The 17,836-nt window shown below is 32.8% G+C and overlaps 5 protein-coding genes across 7 annotated transcripts; 1 reads left to right on the top strand and 4 right to left on the bottom strand.

Moving 5' to 3' along the window:
- Positions 1-91: 91 nt before the first annotated feature.
- Positions 92-2,324, bottom strand: LOC139102093 (glucose-fructose oxidoreductase domain-containing protein 1). Its single transcript, XM_070655759.1, has 2 exons — positions 1,541-2,324; positions 92-1,313 (listed from the first exon to the last, which is right to left on the bottom strand). Exons 1-2 carry the CDS (start codon positions 2,025-2,027, stop codon positions 640-642), a joined length of 1,161 nt encoding a protein of 386 aa, XP_070511860.1. The 5' UTR covers positions 2,028-2,324; the 3' UTR covers positions 92-639.
- Positions 2,325-2,470: 146 nt separating this feature from the next.
- LOC139108356 (uncharacterized) lies at positions 2,471-4,152 on the bottom strand. Its single transcript, XM_070666559.1, has 6 exons — positions 4,149-4,152; positions 3,765-4,064; positions 3,480-3,682; positions 3,212-3,414; positions 2,972-3,143; positions 2,471-2,884 (listed from the first exon to the last, which is right to left on the bottom strand). Exons 1-6 carry the CDS (start codon positions 4,150-4,152, stop codon positions 2,633-2,635), a joined length of 1,134 nt encoding a protein of 377 aa, XP_070522660.1. The 3' UTR covers positions 2,471-2,632.
- A 313-nt stretch (positions 4,153-4,465) lies between these two features.
- On the bottom strand, positions 4,466-8,194 carry Msl-3 (male-specific lethal 3). 3 transcript variants are annotated; one of them, XM_070655696.1, is made up of 10 exons: positions 7,609-8,194; positions 7,325-7,393; positions 7,112-7,221; positions 6,649-6,829; positions 6,298-6,483; positions 5,866-6,173; positions 5,573-5,785; positions 5,076-5,242; positions 4,881-4,965; positions 4,466-4,781 (listed from the first exon to the last, which is right to left on the bottom strand). In XM_070655696.1, the coding sequence occupies exons 1-10, from the start codon at positions 7,708-7,710 to the stop codon at positions 4,694-4,696; spliced, it is 1,509 nt and encodes a 502-aa protein (XP_070511797.1). In that variant the 5' UTR covers positions 7,711-8,194; the 3' UTR covers positions 4,466-4,693. The 3 variants fall into 3 exon arrangements, with proteins under 3 accessions (XP_070511797.1, XP_070511793.1, XP_070511785.1); XM_070655692.1 differs by having other exon boundaries at positions 5,076-5,272; positions 7,609-8,190; XM_070655684.1 differs by having other exon boundaries at positions 5,076-5,275; positions 7,609-8,188.
- A 256-nt stretch (positions 8,195-8,450) lies between these two features.
- On the bottom strand, positions 8,451-13,260 carry Cds (CDP-diacylglycerol synthase). Its single transcript, XM_070655733.1, has 10 exons — positions 12,839-13,260; positions 12,008-12,132; positions 11,823-11,919; positions 11,545-11,721; positions 10,962-11,164; positions 10,712-10,868; positions 10,477-10,629; positions 10,276-10,407; positions 9,951-10,085; positions 8,451-9,807 (listed from the first exon to the last, which is right to left on the bottom strand). The coding sequence occupies exons 1-10, from the start codon at positions 12,914-12,916 to the stop codon at positions 9,724-9,726; spliced, it is 1,341 nt and encodes a 446-aa protein (XP_070511834.1). The 5' UTR covers positions 12,917-13,260; the 3' UTR covers positions 8,451-9,723.
- Positions 13,261-13,542: 282 nt separating this feature from the next.
- Fand (Pre-mRNA-splicing factor SYF1 fand) lies at positions 13,543-17,823 on the top strand. Its single transcript, XM_070655625.1, has 15 exons — positions 13,543-13,793; positions 13,882-14,030; positions 14,111-14,432; positions 14,559-14,858; positions 14,965-15,106; positions 15,184-15,335; positions 15,433-15,653; positions 15,812-15,974; positions 16,074-16,187; positions 16,269-16,431; positions 16,522-16,631; positions 16,748-16,951; positions 17,043-17,265; positions 17,350-17,523; positions 17,638-17,823. Exons 1-15 carry the CDS (start codon positions 13,752-13,754, stop codon positions 17,712-17,714), a joined length of 2,556 nt encoding a protein of 851 aa, XP_070511726.1. The 5' UTR covers positions 13,543-13,751; the 3' UTR covers positions 17,715-17,823.
- Positions 17,824-17,836: the final 13 nt, after the last annotated feature.

Below are 17,836 nucleotides of genomic sequence, written 5' to 3'. Positions count from 1 at the left end.
AGAAACGTATTTCTATAATAATATATGCAGGCGGACGGGGCGTTTGCATTTGAAAATAAAGTACACTGCCAAGTCTTCACGACAGTCTCAAGTCGTTTCAGTTGCACCAATTAGCTGATCCACTCGTGTACTGATAACAGTGTTATCTTGCGACGTTTCTATCACTGTGTTTGCATTGTCAGATCACAGCCTTGTGTGTGTGAATGCTCTTAGTCCTATGTAAGTTAGTCTTATATATAATGATGCATTGTACACTGAGAAGCAGATGTGGTATTTGCCGCGGGTACGGCGGTTAGCCTATGACACTGTCGTGATGTACGTCGATTCTCACACGAAATCCAGTTTTTTTTTTTTTTTTTTTTATTATTTTAAGCACAACCAGTATTTACAAATACAAATTTTATACGTGCTCTTTCACACACGCGCGCACGTGGTGCTAGCAATATAAAAAAATTATACATAAATGTTCTTTTTGCACAAAATTAAATCACATTACATAAATAATAATAATTTATTTATTAAATAATAGAAAAATAAAAAGAAAGTAGCTACCTAAAATATTATTTTTTGTTGTTAATCAGCAATTTCAATGTATATTGCAAATATAGCGATACGTAGCAAATTTTAGAAAATACTTTCCTATATCGAGATCGCTGTGGCTCTAACAGCAGCGCTTAGCAACGGATTTGGGTCTGGTTCTTCCGTCAGAATGTTAACTTTAGCCCACCCACGCTGCTTATTACTTTGCCGTAAAGCGTCGATAACAGCTTGCACATACAGGCCATCTTCAAACGTAGAAGCGGAAAATACAGGCTCTTTAATCCAACCTCTTTTATCCTCGACAGATTGGAAAGCTTCTCTGAGTGCCGCGATCATTTTCCGAAGTCCTTTGATGTACGGTCTAGGTATGGAATCTGCTATCGGCAAAGACATTCCTTCTAAGTCATCTACTTCGCGATAAAGGATTTCCTCCTGTTCACCCCGAGATCCGTACAAGTCTCCACCCCGCACTACCAAATGATTTCCACCACCGCATATCAGCACCTCTTGGGACAGCTGTCCCTGTAGGTGATTGCTTAGAGTCGCCGTTACTAAAGTACCACCGCTTAATTCCATTTGAAAGCTACAGAAGTCCGGCGACGTGACGTGCCGGATTCCATTAATATACTTGGTTGTTTGAGTAAAGGTTTTCACAACAGCATGTACCCGCAACGCTCGTTGATTCATCAAATGAAAAATCAAATCTATAACGTGACTACCCACCAACGCCAAGATACCCCCACCCATTGTGTCGTCACAAAGCCAATCGTATCCTAAAAAAAATTAACAAAACGTTAAAATAAATTTAAATTAAGTACGTCATTAAATTTTTCAATTAAAAACAAAATTATGGAAATATAAGAGTACAGTATAAAATTTCGAATAAAAAATAAATTTAATTTTTTTAAGCCTTTACGTAATTGTGTAATTTTAAATAAATACTACGATATTATACTGTTTTTCACGTATAAAGTTTAAAATCTAATTTCTTCATACTCACCATTATGCAATAAACTTCCCATGTGCACTCGAACTTCTATAATTGTCACTGGTCCCCCTAGATATCCATCTTCCAATGCTTTTTTCATATGTACAAAAGCTGGCAAAAATCTCAAACTATGATTGACTATACTGATCAGCGAAGGATAATACTGAGCGGCGCGTACCATTTTCAAAGCCTCACTTTGACTAAGACCTGCAGGTTTGTCACATACAACATGCTTTCCTATACCCAGAGCTTTGACAGCAATCTGGGAATGTAAACTTGGCGAGCACATTATAAAGATTAAATCTACATCCTTCCTTAAGAGAACATCATCTATACGACTGGTGTGAAACGGTATTTCCATATCGGTTGCTACTTCCGATACCTCTGCTAATGTACGACCCCATATAGCCTCGATTCTGAAACCTTTTTCTCTTAGGAAGGGTATGATAATCCGCACGATGCTACCCGTGCCAAACACTCCGATGCCGGGTAATGTCATTATAAATATGTACAGAAACACTCCGCGTTTTCTTTTTCTTTCTTTTTTTTTTCTTTTATCTATAACCTGGTTAAACTGGAAACAGCTTCCATTTATTTCCTTACAAAAATGCAATTTATTTTCAACTTTACTAGCATATGTCGTTCGTATTTTCTCTTTTTCAAACTTTAGAATGCAGATAAAAATGAAAATCACACATCACCAAGTTTGTTTACGACAGCAGTAAAACATTGAATAAAGAACATAAAGGAATGGCTTACGTAGCAATAGCATACATGTATAGTACCGCGAACTATTGAGAACGATTGAAACCATTTTCCCTCGTCCTGATGCCGTCTTCGTACACTCACCGTCGGGAATAGCGTTCGTTGTGCTGCGACGGCGGCTAGCGTACGTGATCTTGGCGTGGTGTGCGTCGAATTCCACACAAAGCGCGCGCGTGATGTGTTGCGGAGTACGGGTCACAGAGGACTAAGGGATAACGCGGCTTCCTACACCTCCCCGCACTCGGCGGCCGAGAGAGGGGGAAGTCACGTACGCCAGCCGCCGTCGCCGATACTAATTTTTTATTATGAATTATAATGGAATAATGAACAATTATTTATTTAATTTTCTTCTTGCTCGCTCTCCTCATTTGTATTATTTACAGAAAGCAGATTTAATAGCGATAAAAAATCGGCATGTTCCGGAAAGGCATTAAATGCAAAATTTAGAACTTTCTGAAATTCCTTAGCAAGAGCATCGACTTTTTCTTGAAGCATTTTATTCTTGTTGCTATATTTGATAATCTTCTTCTTCACTGCATTCATACTTTCTTTTTGCTCGGCAATTATTTCGCCCAGGAATTTAATTTCTTTCTGTACGTTAATTAAATGCGTAATCTTTAAATTAATATTTTTTCTACATCTAAAATGTGTATATACATAGTATTCGTATAAGCATACCTCATAATGCTTATGTTTCAGTTGTGAATTGCTACGTAGTTTTTCTATGAAAAATTTGTAAATAATATTCATTGCATTTCGTATCTCTAGTTCATGGCGTAAGATACAAGATTCTTCTATTCTCTTTCTTTCGATTTCTTTGATTCTTGCATCCAGTTCGAGATGCTGTTTCCTTGGTAGAAAATAAAATTCGATATTTGTAAAATTCGAAATTTGTAAAATTGATACAATATTCGATACCTCATGATCATATTGAAATCAGCAATCATGCTTTCTTTTTGTGCACGACAAGTTTCGTCAAGTTCATCATAAAGAGACGTAACAATCGTATTCATTTGTGGTCGTATCACTTCTAGAACATTGCACGTCGTATCCATTCGCGTTCTCACGATGGCTTTTTGCAGTTTCTCATTGCATTTCCTATTTGCATTTGCTAATTCAACCTATTCCACAATGTTAAATTAATCTTTTAAATGAATCATTATTCGTTGTTGCGATTTACACTTACCTGCAACTTATCTTTCAATTCACGCTGAGCAAGTTTGAAATACTCTTCGTACTTGGCGTGAATTTCGTCTGCATTCCGTTTAACGGCAAACTTCTTTTCGGCTTCGAACATACGATATTCCTTTGCAAATTCATTTCTTAACTTTTTCTGCGTCGCTGCTTCAACCTCCCTCTGAAAGTTCTTGAGCCCATCGTCACCCAACGCTGTCAATAATAATTCAAAAAACATCAATGGCCATAATACATACAAAATAGTTGATACAATTTAGATTTATCGCAATCATACCTAGAATGTTGCTGTGTAAGCGTGATCTAAGATTCTCTTGATTTTTTGCCCATGTGCTTAACGCGTCCGCTTTAAACTGGCCGCCTCGCGAAGTGCAACATGATTGCTGTGAAAGCTTGCGTATCGGATCCGGCAATTTTATCACCACTGGACTGTACTGGAAGTGAAACTGCTTTAGTGAGGCACCAAGACTCCGTTGACTCTCCGATCTCGTCGAAATCTCGTGTCGCGTGACACATCTCACTTTGCGAGATTTGTGAGTGGTGCAGGCTGCGTGAACACATTTACAAAAATGAGGCCCTGGTAATCTTCATTAAACCACGTCCTTCGTTAAGACCAAGGTAAATACAATATATTCTTGTGTCTTAACGTAACGCCGCTTACACATTACGTCGTCAAGAAAGACATAATTCTCTTTATTGCGATTGAGAGTCGACCCTCTGTTCCTCGTGCGATGCCCGCGTCATTTCTTGCTAAATAAAGTGGTGAATAAATAATTGTATACTGCGGAAAAAAAACAAATGAAACCAACAAACTAAACGTCACGTGAACCATGCGGCCACCTAACTTCATCCGCAGTCACCTGTAATTCTGTATGTTAATATAGTACGTCTGTAATAGCCACCGTAAAAAATTTACTACAAAATAAATTTAATTAATGAAAGATAATAGCACTATTGTCGCTAATATAGAGATTTAGATAGTATGCCATAGTTCTTTTAATTATTTATCTCCGTGAGCGGAATCAGAATAATTCTATATACACTATATTATGTGTATTTATAAAAAACTATAATATTACAAAATATGTTACTATATTTAAACATACGTACACGCATTCACACACACATACGCGAGCGTCCATATACGATGATTATATTGAATATCTTGCAGTAAAGTAACATCCTCACAATACAAACAAGATATTGTTAAACATTGTTAGTTTGCGACATCGTTCGATTTTCTGCTTGCATATAAAACTGTTCTCCAAACCATTCCCTATGCATCACCAGGTAACTGTAAACATTATAATATTATTAATAGCTTATCACGAAAGTATGAATTTAATTTCACAAAAAGTTATATTGTTGTAATTTACTATGTAATGCAATTTACCTTAGAAACATGTCTAAATATTTTAAAAGTACTTTTAATTTTTTGCTTGAAATATCTGTAGACTGCAATAATTCAGGTAACTTAACTGAAAATAAATATTTTACTTCGTTGTATACATACATTTGAATAAATATTTCGTAATTTTGCATGCGGAACATATATATATATCGCTGAAAAAAAAAATAAATGACCTACCGAATAATCTAGTTAAGTGAATGGCACCGTAATAACTAGAGAGATTAGAAATTCCAACTTGTCTTGGAATTTGAGGCATTAATCTCCATTTATTTGACTGTTGAAGTAAACTGTTCACTTGAGCAGATGTAACGACAGGCGGCATTCTTAATGTTACACCTCGCGGGCTAGAACAACGGGAACTTGTACTTGCTATGCTACTAAAACAAAACAATTACAAAAAAAAGTTATATCTAATTTCAAACAAAAAAATTAAATTTAGACAACATAACAATTTTTATTTATACAGTTGCAACACACAATTCTAATTTTAAAATATATATATATATATATATATTTTAAATATTTTAATATTTTAATATTAAATATTTTAATATTAAATATTTATATAAGAAACTATTCTTAAAAAGTTTCTCTTTTTTTTTTTTTTTAATTAACTAATAAATTTCGAAATTTATAACATTTCTGATAGAAATTTAAAGCCATTCGATTATTACCTTGATAAATTGCCGCCGTCCTGCTTTCCCTCGTCGTAAGATCTTAATTGCCGATTTTCGTCGACTGAACTTACACGGCACGATCGCAATCTTCGCTTAGAATTACCTAACGATTTAGATGCATTGTCCATCTCCAAATCATGCTCTTGAAAAGGTGGTAAATGAGCATATTCTGTGTCCTCAAATTCTTCTTTCGTGGATATCTCTAAATTTCTTACAACAAATACGCATATTTTTAATTAATACGAATGTAACATCTTAAAATTCAAAATAAAATTGTAATGTATATTTACTCGATTAATTCTTCCTTTGGAACAACAGTCGCTTGTTCGTTGTTTAATAAAGAAGACTTTAGAGAACAGTATTGCTCTCTCTCCTGTCTGTATAACAGGAGATGAGGTAATGTAAAATCAAAATATACGCGTAAGCCATCTGCGACTTCTCTGCATATATTTACTTCGTTCGCTGTTTTTTCTACCGTATTATTTGCTTTATTCCGTTGAGGTTTCTCTGAGACGTTTGACAATTGCATTACAGTGAAATGCTGTACCCAAGATTCTAAAATATTGATCACAGTAGGTTGCGTCGGAAGTATGACGAGCTAAAATAAATATAAATTTAATAATATTTAAACAAATCTTTTTTAATTGTTAAAAATAAAATCTTTAAATATCTTAACTTAATTAGATCTAATATATATTTATTAAAATTAATTATTAACCAACCTTATTTTTATTAGTTATTAGATCATGATCTTGCTCTAAAATTCGTTTTAATGTGCTACCTATATCGAGATCAACACCTGGTTTTATACTAGCTCCAGATTGACTACCACCACCGCTATCCTCGTCATCACTCGTTTCGCCCATGTAATCGGAACTACTTTCTGTATCTTCTTCTGTATTTACTTCCTGTAAATTATTTTTACAGCATTAGATTGATATGGTATAAAGTTTAAGTTTTCTCCGTGACACAGATCGTTTTTAATTATTACTACTGCTTTCTTCTTCTATTATTATATTAAAAAAGGTCTAATATATACAATTAATTTTCTAACTAAAAAATAAAACCATTACTTCGGTATCGTAATCAGCATGTTGACCGGAACTGCCGTCTTCAGAAGATCCTGTCGTAGCCGACGTAGCTCGGCTCCCACCACTTCTTGCTCTGCGACGAGGTTCTTGTTCCGTTTCAGTTAAACGTTCCGACATCTTATGACTTCTCTTTTTGCGTTCACGGCGATATAAATAGGCACCCCTATTTCATTAATAAAAAATAGTACTGTAATGTACTAGATTATATATTATTTAATCTAAACAAGATTTATTTTTGGTTTATTGGATTATTCTTTTTTTTATTTATTCTACATTTTCTTTTAGATTATTCTTTTATTAATTTATTCTACATAAAAATTTCTTTAACAACTAATATATATTTGATCTTATTCTTAACCTAGGTCTTAGAAATATTATGTATAATGCCAAGTCATAATTGTTAAATTAAATTTGTGTAATATGGAATAATTTTTAAAATACATACAATTGAAGCTGTGCCTTTTCTGCTAGATCACGTTGTAGTTGACGATTTTCTTCTGTATCCTTGAGCACATATTCCTCTGTCACACAACGATCCCAAGATGAATTCCAACCCTAACACAATGATAAAATACATTCATATTTTTTAAATATATTTTCTTAATATAATAAAATTGTTACAATTGAATAATTTTAGGTAAAAATTTTTTTAACCTACCTGGAAATGTATAAGATATTCCACTGCTTTTCTACCTCTTTGATCTTTATTTACAATGACATCAAGCACCTGTAAGCATAATTTTATCATTTAAATTCCAAACTCTCAAACTGTAGCAAATACATCTATATTAATTTTTTTTTTTTTTAAGAATACATTTTGTTAAGATTAGATATAAATTTACAGTTTATATGTTATATTTGCACATGTACAATATATTGTTAAAGATAAAAATTACATGTAAAATATATATATATACATGTTTAGCGATATGTATAAATTACCTTTGAATCATATAGAACTTTTGCTTTCGTGGGATCAGGCTCATAACATAATACTTTCTCTCCGTCGGAAAATTTGAATTTTGGCCCTCGCGTTGACACCATTTTAATATAAATATTTACGAAATGTATGTCAGAAACAGCTATTTAAAATACATAAATTATCAGCTTAACCTATACGACAATCGTGCAGAAGAACGTAACATTGTCTGTGAGTTTGATAGCTGTATCGCTTTTCTGATAATGTAGTTCTAATTTGCACAAATTGTCCAAGTTAGATGGAAAGTTAATTTCGTTAATCTTTAATTTATTATAAATTCTTAACTGCTCTCCCGGCAACCTACGCCGAACTTGGTATTGTATATAACACGCTACTAAAAAGTGATGGCGGCTTCATACGCAGCGTTATGGCTCTTTCACGCTGAACGTAATGACCGTCGAGCAATAAGCGATATCCAATGGGAGCTCTTCTTTCCCCTATCACGGCGACGTGATTTAAAAAAAACAGGACTCTCATTGGATATCGCTAATTACTTTCAGTATGGGAGAGCCATTAGGGTAACATTGCCATGCGCCGTACGACCATAAAATGACCAATTAAAATCCCAAAAGACTCCACTGTCGCCGACGACAAATCGAAGTACTGACAAAAATTCGACCGCCACCGGTAAATCAAGGTAGTGACAAAAGTGAAAAAAGAAGAATGCCCATACTAGTTTTGCTCTAATTTTCACATTTATTTATAGTGGACCAATAGAGCGATAAAACGTATAATAAAATATTTGTTTTTTATAACAGCGTTAATCTTTCAGGATTTTATTTTTTATTTTATATATATATATATATTTTTCTTTTTTTTTTTTTTACTTACCGCTACACAAATATATCATCATATATTAAAACTTAAGTTATTTTGAATCTAAAATTGTAATTCATATAACATAATTCTTCAGTTAACTTCCATCTATTTATATAGAATTATATGAATATCCTTTCTCTTACATTTTCTAATAAATAAATTTAATATACATATATGTAATATATGTTTAATCTATTCATTTGACATTATATCTCTGATTATCTCCAATATAAGGTTTTCTCCTAAATTTCTCGCTATGTATAGTAAATATCATAAACATCGTAAACATTTTTATATCAATTCTACATTTAAAAAGAAAAAACAAATGTACAATGTAAACGTATAAACGAGATTCGTTTTTATCATAATAAATTTTAAATGCAATTATAACAATGCGATTATATAAACTACTGAGATCTGTTTAATTATAAATAAAAAGATAGTTCGCGCACGAGCATTTAAATAGAATATATTACATAAAAACAGCATTTGGTTCTCTTGGTTTATACCGCGTAATATATAATCATAAAAATGGCAAAAAAAATTTATTAAAAAAAAAAATTAAGAACATTTTGCATAAAAGCTATTATGCATTATACAATACCTTCATGTGTTTTTCTTTGGTTTATCTTTTTCGACAAAAATATCTCGTATTTCCAGCAACGTCGCAAATTAATATAAATGATTGTATTTGATAAAAAAATGTAACTATCTACCGTGGAATGAATGAAATTATTTATAATTATAATTATGATAGATCCATCCAACTGATTTTCTTAGGCCAGAGTTGATCACAGTATTATATATAATTTTTATTTTCATTATTTGTACATGTCAACGTTCTAATATATAAATAAAAGTAAATTCTTAATCATGCAAACGTCATAAAGAATTAGATATATTAAATCCTTTTTCTAAAGTTTTCACCTTTCAATAAAAATTAAATAGAAATATTCTTATCTCTGGTCACCATTGATTTTCAATTAGATAGCCCTATCATATTACGATATGACTTACATGTCTACACATTACAAAATAAACTTCATTGTCATAGTTCAACAAATTAGTTCAACAAATTATAATTATCTGACATCGATTGCATTGCCATCTGTATATAACGCTTACTGAAATATTAGAAAAGATATCGAAGAATCTCTTCTGATATTTTCTATAGGTAAAAATAATATCTGCTGCTGTACTTTTGTTATTAAATACATTTTTTTTTTCAACATGAAAATATTTTAATTTTATTTAGAATATTAATTTAGCATACCCCTGTTGTCCAACGAATCCCTTAGCGTTTGAAAAAGTTGCAGCTGTTGCTCTGGCTTCAGGCTGTAAACCTGAATAAAGATGTAAGACTTATATTTTAAAGAATTATATTAGCAATTTCTTATCGTAATATAATCGCAATTTATAACGCGAGAAAGAAATTATATCGTAAAAACTTTTTCCACGTAATAAACAATTTTTGTTGGTATTTTACCTGCTGCAATAGCTTTTGAGGTGATGCGGTATGAATAAACGACGAAATATAGACATTTACAAATGTTGCCATTAAATACTGACAATCAAATCTATCCATTATTCCACCATGGCCAGGAATTACATCACCGAAGTCCTTCGAATATAAAATATTAATATATTAACAAAACAAAAAAACCCGCTTGTTAAACGAGTTTTATGAAAAAGTAATGATATCCTATCACCAACTTGACGACTTGCATTAATAATACGCGGTTGTCTCGTATGTTTGTACATTTTACGCGAGATATTACTGCATCTCTCGATATAAAATAATAGTAAATTACCTTAATCTTAAATGCTCGTTTGAATCCACTAGCAAAAAATCCTCCAAACGGACCAATTACAGAGCTGAATATTGACATCGATAACGAATGTAGAATAAATGGATACAAAGTCAAGGTGGATTTTCCATTTAACTGCACATATTACAAATTAATTCAGTAATCGTATAGCAATGAAATACTTTCTGTACAAAAATACCTTACCATTTTTGATACCACTTGAAGACTGCTCGGCAACGTATATTCTTGTGGTTGGAACAAGCTCGATGGTTCACAATCCATAGTCATTCTTCCTAGAGCTTCGCTATACTCAATAGGACAAACAAAATACCGGTACTGACACATAACGTAGGACATCTGCAACAGCGGTTTTATATTGCTATACAATCGATTGTATATTTATTAACCATTCGCGTAGGATATATAATAAAAACGTTACCAATAATCCAAATATAACAGTTGAAATACCTCCACCGATAAAGCCCTCCCAAGTTTTCTTCGGAGACAATTTTATTAACGGTGTTCGGCCAAAAAAGAAGCCGAACATATACGCCATAACATCGTTTATAACAATCATACTGACAGGTACAATAAACCTGTAGACAATCGACACAATTAATAAAATAAATACATGTTCATATTTATTTTATATACTTATACTAATAATTTTAATATATGAATATACATACCATATTAATCCTTCAAATATATTTTGGATAATAAGATAGCTCTGTGTTACAACAATAAGTAACGCAACATGTGTCCAAGCGAATAGAGAGAACTGCTTCATGTAATATTTTTTTACGAGTGATAGCACAAACCATACAAAGCCAAGAATGTAAAGACAAAATGAGATAAATCGGTGGTATGTAACAAGCACACGCAGATATCCCTAAAGAAATAAAATTATATGTATCATGTGTGTAGTGCATGTATATAAAACGTATATTAACTTAATGTGTTTTAATATCGCGCTTATTAATTTTTTTCATTCATGTCTATTATTCTACGTTAAATAATTTTAAAGAAGCCTCACAGAATAATGAAGCCATAATAAAAGTACTGATATAAGGCTTGTCGAGGTTTTGCTATTGATTTAAACTAATGTTATTGATGACATATAGATGTTTTATAAAAATGGTCTTTTCTTTTTCTGAAAATATTACAAGTAACAAAATTTGTATAAGCATGTAACTTTTATAAATTACATTATTTTGCAAAAATCATTATTCTTTGATATAAATTTCATAATTCAAAAGTAGTAATACTTACAGTTCGATTAATCACCACTGCAAAATAATCCATTAAATTTTCACCATAAAAAAAGTAATTTGAAGTTATTAAAAAATACCATGATAGCGATCTGAACCATGGCAAACCATGGATCCTATATACGGCATATCCAATGTTAATAATTTCTTCAAAGCATTTTACTTGTACAATCAATGTCTATAAAAAAAAAAAATTTAATATTAATTCCTTACATATGTGTATAAAAAAAAATATACATTATATTATTTAATTATATAAACTATTTGCAGTAAACTTACTGTAATCATTAATGCCAATGGACCGCCATAAATAATGAGACAAAATCCAGCTATCATAAACCAAGTAAAAATTGTTCTAATAATCCAATTTCGCCAGCTGCAAAAAACCATAATGTTAAAAGTTTATAAAAAATTAAAATAGAGTAGCATAGTAGATCAGAACAAATAAAAAAATAATATTTTACCGGTCTGGAAGACCAGAAAGTATAGAACTTAAAATGTGCGGAGTGTGGTCAGTTCCTTGAGGTAGAGATTTCGCTAATTCCTCCACCTCAAATTTTGCATCATCTTCAGATTCAACGTCTTCTTTCTGAGGAAAAAAAAATTTTAATAATTTAATAAAATAACAGTAATAATGTATTAGCATAAATTACCAAATATAAAACTATTTTAAATATACAGAATATTTATTTAAAAAAGCTACTTCATTCTCTTCATCAGAATGGCAATGCCTAGAGGAACAAAACAAGCAAAAGTAATAATTCTCATTCTGTATTAAAACATGCGTTCTTACTCATAAAGAAAAGAAAAAAAAAATGTAACCAATCTGTCTCAAATAAATCATGTGATGAGATAAGAGCAGTGATATACTGCCCAATAGTACTAGCATTTTTTAATTTCATATCTCGGTTATTATAGAAAAAAATATATAACGACATAGGATTTTTCTTATCCCGATAAGCTTTACTTTTCCCGTGAAAAGCGTTCGTTTACTATGGGACACCCTGTACACATATACATATACATATATATATATAGACGAGCATCTGTAGCGCGGCGTGCGATCGCGCGGCGTCAGAAATAGAGCGCGGTATGTTGATATGGTAGCTGTCAAATATGTGTCAGGCGAATGTCAGGCGAATAACGACTGTCGCGCCAAGAGCGCAGATCAATAACGAACGTTAAACGGCGATCGCATAATTACCTCGGAAGTCAAAGTCTCAATCGCCGACGTTCACGAAACGAAATGAGGAAAGCGGGTAGGGAAGGGGGAGAGAGAAATGTCATCAATTTACCTGATCATCGCTGACGTCCCGCGTTGCCGCCGACGACGATGCGTCGCCGACGGCCGTCCTCTTCCGTACTTCCGACATCAGCGGCCGCGAATATACCAAGATCACCGCGCGAGAGCCGCGAGCTAGCGATGCACGAAATTCCGCGGAAGTCGAAGACACGTAAAACTCAAACGTAAAACCCCCGCGAGCACGACAGGAGAGCCGTTGACGATACGTGTGCGTGCACGAACGCGTCTTTACATATTTCGGGGGACGTTAAAGAGCGAACGTGACGGGCCGTGCGTCGTGTCACTTGAATCACATCTCGTCGCGACGCATAATGCTCGAATGAAACCAAACACTGGCCTACCGGATTACGAGGAAATACAAGACACAAGGATTACAATACAAGAGTGACGGAGACGAAGTAGCGGCGCGAAGTAAGAGGTGAAATGTTCGGGCAACCTCGGGCCACTTCGGTTAATCAATGTCTATGGCCGGTATTCATAATTCGTTCTTGTATCTAAGCATTTTATGCCGAGTCTACATTAGTGTATCGACCTTTAAACCGTAAGAAATTAGCCAATCACGTTGGATTATTCTCTTCGAATTTTGATAAAAAATCTGATGCGATTGGCTAATTTCTTACGGTTTAAAGCTTGAAAATCCGACGAGATGGTTGCTCGTGGTGTAAACCTTACTGTAAACTTACTTGTCTATGATTGTACTCCGATTTCCGACGACCGTTTTATTCTTGCTGTTTTTCTAAAAGGAGCAGAGGTTAATTTTTTTAATTAAAAGGTTAATACCGGCAATATCGCCGCATTTGACTCAATGCGGAGTCTATACTGTATCCCAGATTCTTTTTATTAATAATTTACACGCACCGGCACGTATAGTTTAGCTGTTATTGACAACAAATATTCTTCGAAAGATGTTGGAGCGTAAAGATGACGAGGGAAACTTATATGCCTTTGTAAGTATATAATGCGTATTTAAAATAGCGTTTTATATAATTATACGTTTATAATTAACAAAACTATATTATATTTATAATTTAATAGAATGAAGAGGATTTACCATATGAAGAGGAAATTTTACGCAATCCATATTCGGTGAAACATTGGCAACGTTATATTGATCACTTAAAAAATTCGAACAGTAAGAATTTAAACGTCGTGTACGAACGAGCGTTGAAAGAGCTTCCGGGCAGGTACAATAAATTTTTTATGTACTTTTTATAAGTACTTGCGTAGATTTATATTAATCTTTAAATGTTTCTTATTGATACAGTTACAAGCTATGGTACAATTATCTTCGACAACGCGTGAGCCAATTAAAAGGTCGATGCATAACGGATCCATTGTACGAAGATGTTAACAATGCATTTGAACGTGCTCTAGTATTTATGCATAAAATGCCACGTATATGGATGGATTACTGCACACTAATGACTAAAGAATGCTATATAACACGAACGCGTCAAGTATTTGATCGGTCACTAAGAGCGCTTCCAATCACTCAGCATCATCGTATATGGCCTATATATATTAATTTTTTAAAGAAACACAACGTTTATGAAACTGCAGTTAGAGTATTTAGAAGATATTTAAAGGTATATAATAATTCTGTATACTGGTTTCGATTTTATATTAATACAAAGTCTTGATTAAATTTTTTAAATAATTTTTTTTCTACTAAAAATGCTTATCATGCATAATTTTTTATTTTACATATCAAGTTGGCACCAGAAGATACAGAAGAATATATAGAATATTTGATATCGATTGGAAGACTCGATGAGGCCGCTGTCAAGCTAGCACAAATCGTCAATCAGGATGATTTCGTATCGAAACACGGAAAATCTAATCACCAATTATGGAATGAATTGTGTGATTTAATATCAAAGAATCCTTCAAAAATTAAGTCTATGAACGTAGATGCTATTATTAGAGGTGGTTTAAGACGTTATACGGATCAGTTGGGACCTTTGTGGAATTCATTAGCAGATTATTACGTTCGAAGTGGTCTCTTTGAAAGGGTACTAATTTTATATTATATTTGCATTTAATAAATTGATTTAAATTCAATTTCTGTTACTATTAAAAAAAACACAAATGAATAACTAAATAAATATTATTATTTAGGCGCGGGATATCTATGAAGAAGCTATTCAGACTGTTACTACCGTCAGAGATTTTACACAAGTTTTCGATGCATATGCACAATTTGAAGAACTCAGTCTTAAGAAACTTATAGAAGAAGCAGCAAAAAACCCTACTGACGAAGGTAGGTAGCAAGCGTATATAAATTTAGCATGCATTTTTATAGTGGTTTAATTTTAATTATAATTTTTTATATATTAGATGACATAAAGTTGGAATTGAGATTAGCTCGGTTGGAACATCTTATGGAAAGAAGACTATTATTGCTTAATTCTGTTTTATTACGACAGAATCCACATAATGTGACAGAATGGCATAAGAGAGTAAAACTTTACGAAGGACAGCCACACGAGGTAAAGAAATTTCTCGTAAAACGCGTTTTATACGTCTATACGTATAGATATCTATTTTGAAATAAAAATTTATTTTAACGTCAATGTTTCTTCGTAGATCATAAATACATACACCGAAGCCGTGCAAACGGTGCAGCCACAGTTGGCAGTTGGCAAATTGCACACATTATGGGTTGCATTTGGCAAATTTTACGAGGAAAACGGACAAATAGAGGATGCTAGAGTGGTATTTGAAAAAGCAACGCACGTTCCATATACCAAGGTAGATGATCTTGCGTCGGTATGGTGCGAGTGGGCAGAAATGGAAATTAGACACGGGTAAAATTATAATTTTCTCTCTTTTAATCTTTGTCATACTTATTTCATTATATGGAGATATTCAGAAGCTTTAAAAAATATTTTTTTTTTAGTTTTACTGAATTAAAATTAATTCAATTAAAATTCGATTAAAATATTTTAATATTGTTGTCATACAGGAATTGTAAAGAAGCTTTAAAACTTATGCATCGCGCTACTACAATGCCAGCTAGAAAAGTAGCATATCACGATGAAGCAGAAACGGTACAGATGAGATTGTACAAATCTTTGAAAGTATGGTCTATGTACGCAGATTTGGAAGAAAGTTTCGGAACATTCAAGGTATTTATTATTTTATATATTAACAAACCCCCCAAAAAAATTTATTTTATATTTACGTAATAAACTTAATACTTTTAATTTTATGTTTCATTACAAAAGACTTGTAAAGCGGTGTACGATAAAATAATCGACTTAAAAATTGCGACTCCGCAAATTATCATCAATTACGGACTGTTTTTGGAAGAAAACAATTACTTTGAAGAAGCATTTAGGGTATGTTTAATCTCCTATATATCTCATTAATCAAATATACATCCAGTAATCGAATATTTTGTAACTATATTAATTTTTTAGGCATATGAAAAAGGTATCGCCTTGTTTAAGTGGCCTAATGTTTACGACATTTGGAACACATACCTCACAAAATTTTTGAAACGTTACGGTGGAACTAAACTAGAACGTACCAGAGATTTGTTTGAGCAATGTTTAGAATACGTTCCACCGAAGTATGCTAAAGGTATACAAATTATACGATATGTTTCTTATGTATCGCGTTTCGCTTGATTTGATGTGGCGAAAAAGAATAATTAATTTCTGTTTATTGCAGCCTTGTATTTATTGTACGCAAAGTTGGAAGAAGAACATGGCTTGGCGAGACACGCGATGTCTGTGTATGAACGTGCGACAAGTGCTGTCCTCCCGGAAGAAAAATTTGACGTAATATTTTTAGCATTCTCTTTTCTTTCTTCGCTATTATCTATTAAATTTTTGTGATTTTATTATCAAAAGCTCGTCGGTATATGGAACGGATAATAATCGTTTTTAATTCATAGATGTTCAATATATACATAAAGAAAGCTGCCGATATATATGGTGTACCAAAAACTCGGCAAATATATGAAAAGGCTATCGAAGTATTGAATGACGAAAACACAAGAGAAATGTGTTTACGATTTGCAGAAATGGAAACGAAATTGGGAGAAGTGGATAGAGCGAGAGCGATATACGTCCACTGTAGCCAAATATGCGATCCAAGAGTACGATATATTACATTACATCGTTGAAATATATTTAGAAATATAGTTATTTGATTTATTTTTTTACACGTGGACTTTAAATTGTTCGCAGGTCACATCTAACTTTTGGCAAATTTGGAAAGAATTCGAAGTCAGGCATGGAAATGAGGATACAATGCGTGAAATGCTTCGAATCAAGCGTAGCGTGCAAGCCATGTACAACACGCAAGTAAATATGATGTCTGCACAAATGTTGAATAATGCATCTAATCAAGTATCGGATGTTCCAATTGATGCTATGCGTTTATTAGATAGTAAAGTTGCACCAAGTACAGGTAATAGAAATTAAATCCCACTCTATTCTTTTTTTTTCTTTTACAAGTGTTAAACAATTATAAATAATTAAAAAAAAATTACAGATAACGTCACTGATATTAAAGGAGGCATTAAATTTGTACGTGGCGTAACGGAAAGAGATGGTAGACCAGAATCACATGTAAATAATCCAGATGAGATTGATATCAACGTAGATGACGACGATAATGACGACGACGACGACGATGATAATGATAATGATGCAGAAATAGAGGAAGGTAAAAGCAATTTTATAATTTGACTATTCTATTATTACGTAGTTTTTTTTAATCGGAATTAAACGGGAATGTATGCGATGATCCGAAATTTTTATTAACGTCATATCTTTTCAGACGTACCGATCGAGAAGCAAACTATACCGTCGCAAGTATTTGGTAGTTTAAAGACGGCTGAAAGTGAGGAAAGCTGAAATTTTAATGAGATAACATCATAGTTGACCAATATCTTTCGTACCAACAATATTGTAACTGGAATAAGCAATTATGAGAAAAGAAAGTTTTCCAAGTGCCTAAGTGTTACTATTTGTTCTTG

This window comes from Cardiocondyla obscurior, linkage group LG01 (genome assembly GCF_019399895.1).
Source record: "Cardiocondyla obscurior isolate alpha-2009 linkage group LG01, Cobs3.1, whole genome shotgun sequence".
Lineage (NCBI taxonomy): Eukaryota > Metazoa > Arthropoda > Insecta > Hymenoptera > Formicidae > Cardiocondyla > Cardiocondyla obscurior.
This window is presented reverse-complemented; position numbering and strand designations above follow the sequence as displayed.

What these genes read in the sequence shown, in the direction of transcription:
- LOC139102093 (XM_070655759.1), bottom strand. Translation starts at nt 2,027, where the DNA reads ATGACATTACCCGGCATCGGAGTGTTTGGCACGGGTAGCATCGTGCGG. An exon ending in GGGAAGTTTATTGCATAATG is followed by an intron (nt 1,314 to 1,540) that starts GTGAGTATGAAG and finishes AATTTTTTTTAG; the next exon opens with GATACGATTGGCTTTGTGAC.
- LOC139108356 (XM_070666559.1), bottom strand. An exon ending in AATTGAAAGATAAGTTGCAG is followed by an intron (nt 3,415 to 3,479) that starts GTAAGTGTAAAT and finishes ATTGTGGAATAG; the next exon opens with GTTGAATTAGCAAATGCAAA. An exon ending in GATTTCAATATGATCATGAG is followed by an intron (nt 3,144 to 3,211) that starts GTATCGAATATT and finishes TTTTCTACCAAG; the next exon opens with GAAACAGCATCTCGAACTGG.
- Msl-3 (XM_070655684.1), bottom strand. Translation starts at nt 7,710, where the DNA reads ATGGTGTCAACGCGAGGGCCAAAATTCAAATTTTCCGACGGAGAGAAA. An exon ending in AAGTTCTATATGATTCAAAG is followed by an intron (nt 7,394 to 7,608) that starts GTAATTTATACA and finishes TTATGCTTACAG; the next exon opens with GTGCTTGATGTCATTGTAAA. An exon ending in TATTTAGACATGTTTCTAAG is followed by an intron (nt 4,782 to 4,880) that starts GTAAATTGCATT and finishes TAATGTTTACAG; the next exon opens with TTACCTGGTGATGCATAGGG.
- Cds (XM_070655733.1), bottom strand. Translation starts at nt 12,916, where the DNA reads ATGTCGGAAGTACGGAAGAGGACGGCCGTCGGCGACGCATCGTCGTCG. An exon ending in CAGTGGTGATTAATCGAACT is followed by an intron (nt 11,165 to 11,544) that starts GTAAGTATTACT and finishes TTATTTCTTTAG; the next exon opens with GGATATCTGCGTGTGCTTGT. An exon ending in CTCAAAAGCTATTGCAGCAG is followed by an intron (nt 9,808 to 9,950) that starts GTAAAATACCAA and finishes ATCTTTATTCAG; the next exon opens with GTTTACAGCCTGAAGCCAGA.
- Fand (XM_070655625.1), top strand. Translation starts at nt 13,752, where the DNA reads ATGTTGGAGCGTAAAGATGACGAGGGAAACTTATATGCCTTT. An exon ending in GAAATGGAAATTAGACACGG is followed by an intron (nt 15,654 to 15,811) that starts GTAAAATTATAA and finishes GTTGTCATACAG; the next exon opens with GAATTGTAAAGAAGCTTTAA. An exon ending in TGATGCAGAAATAGAGGAAG is followed by an intron (nt 17,524 to 17,637) that starts GTAAAAGCAATT and finishes ATATCTTTTCAG; the next exon opens with ACGTACCGATCGAGAAGCAA.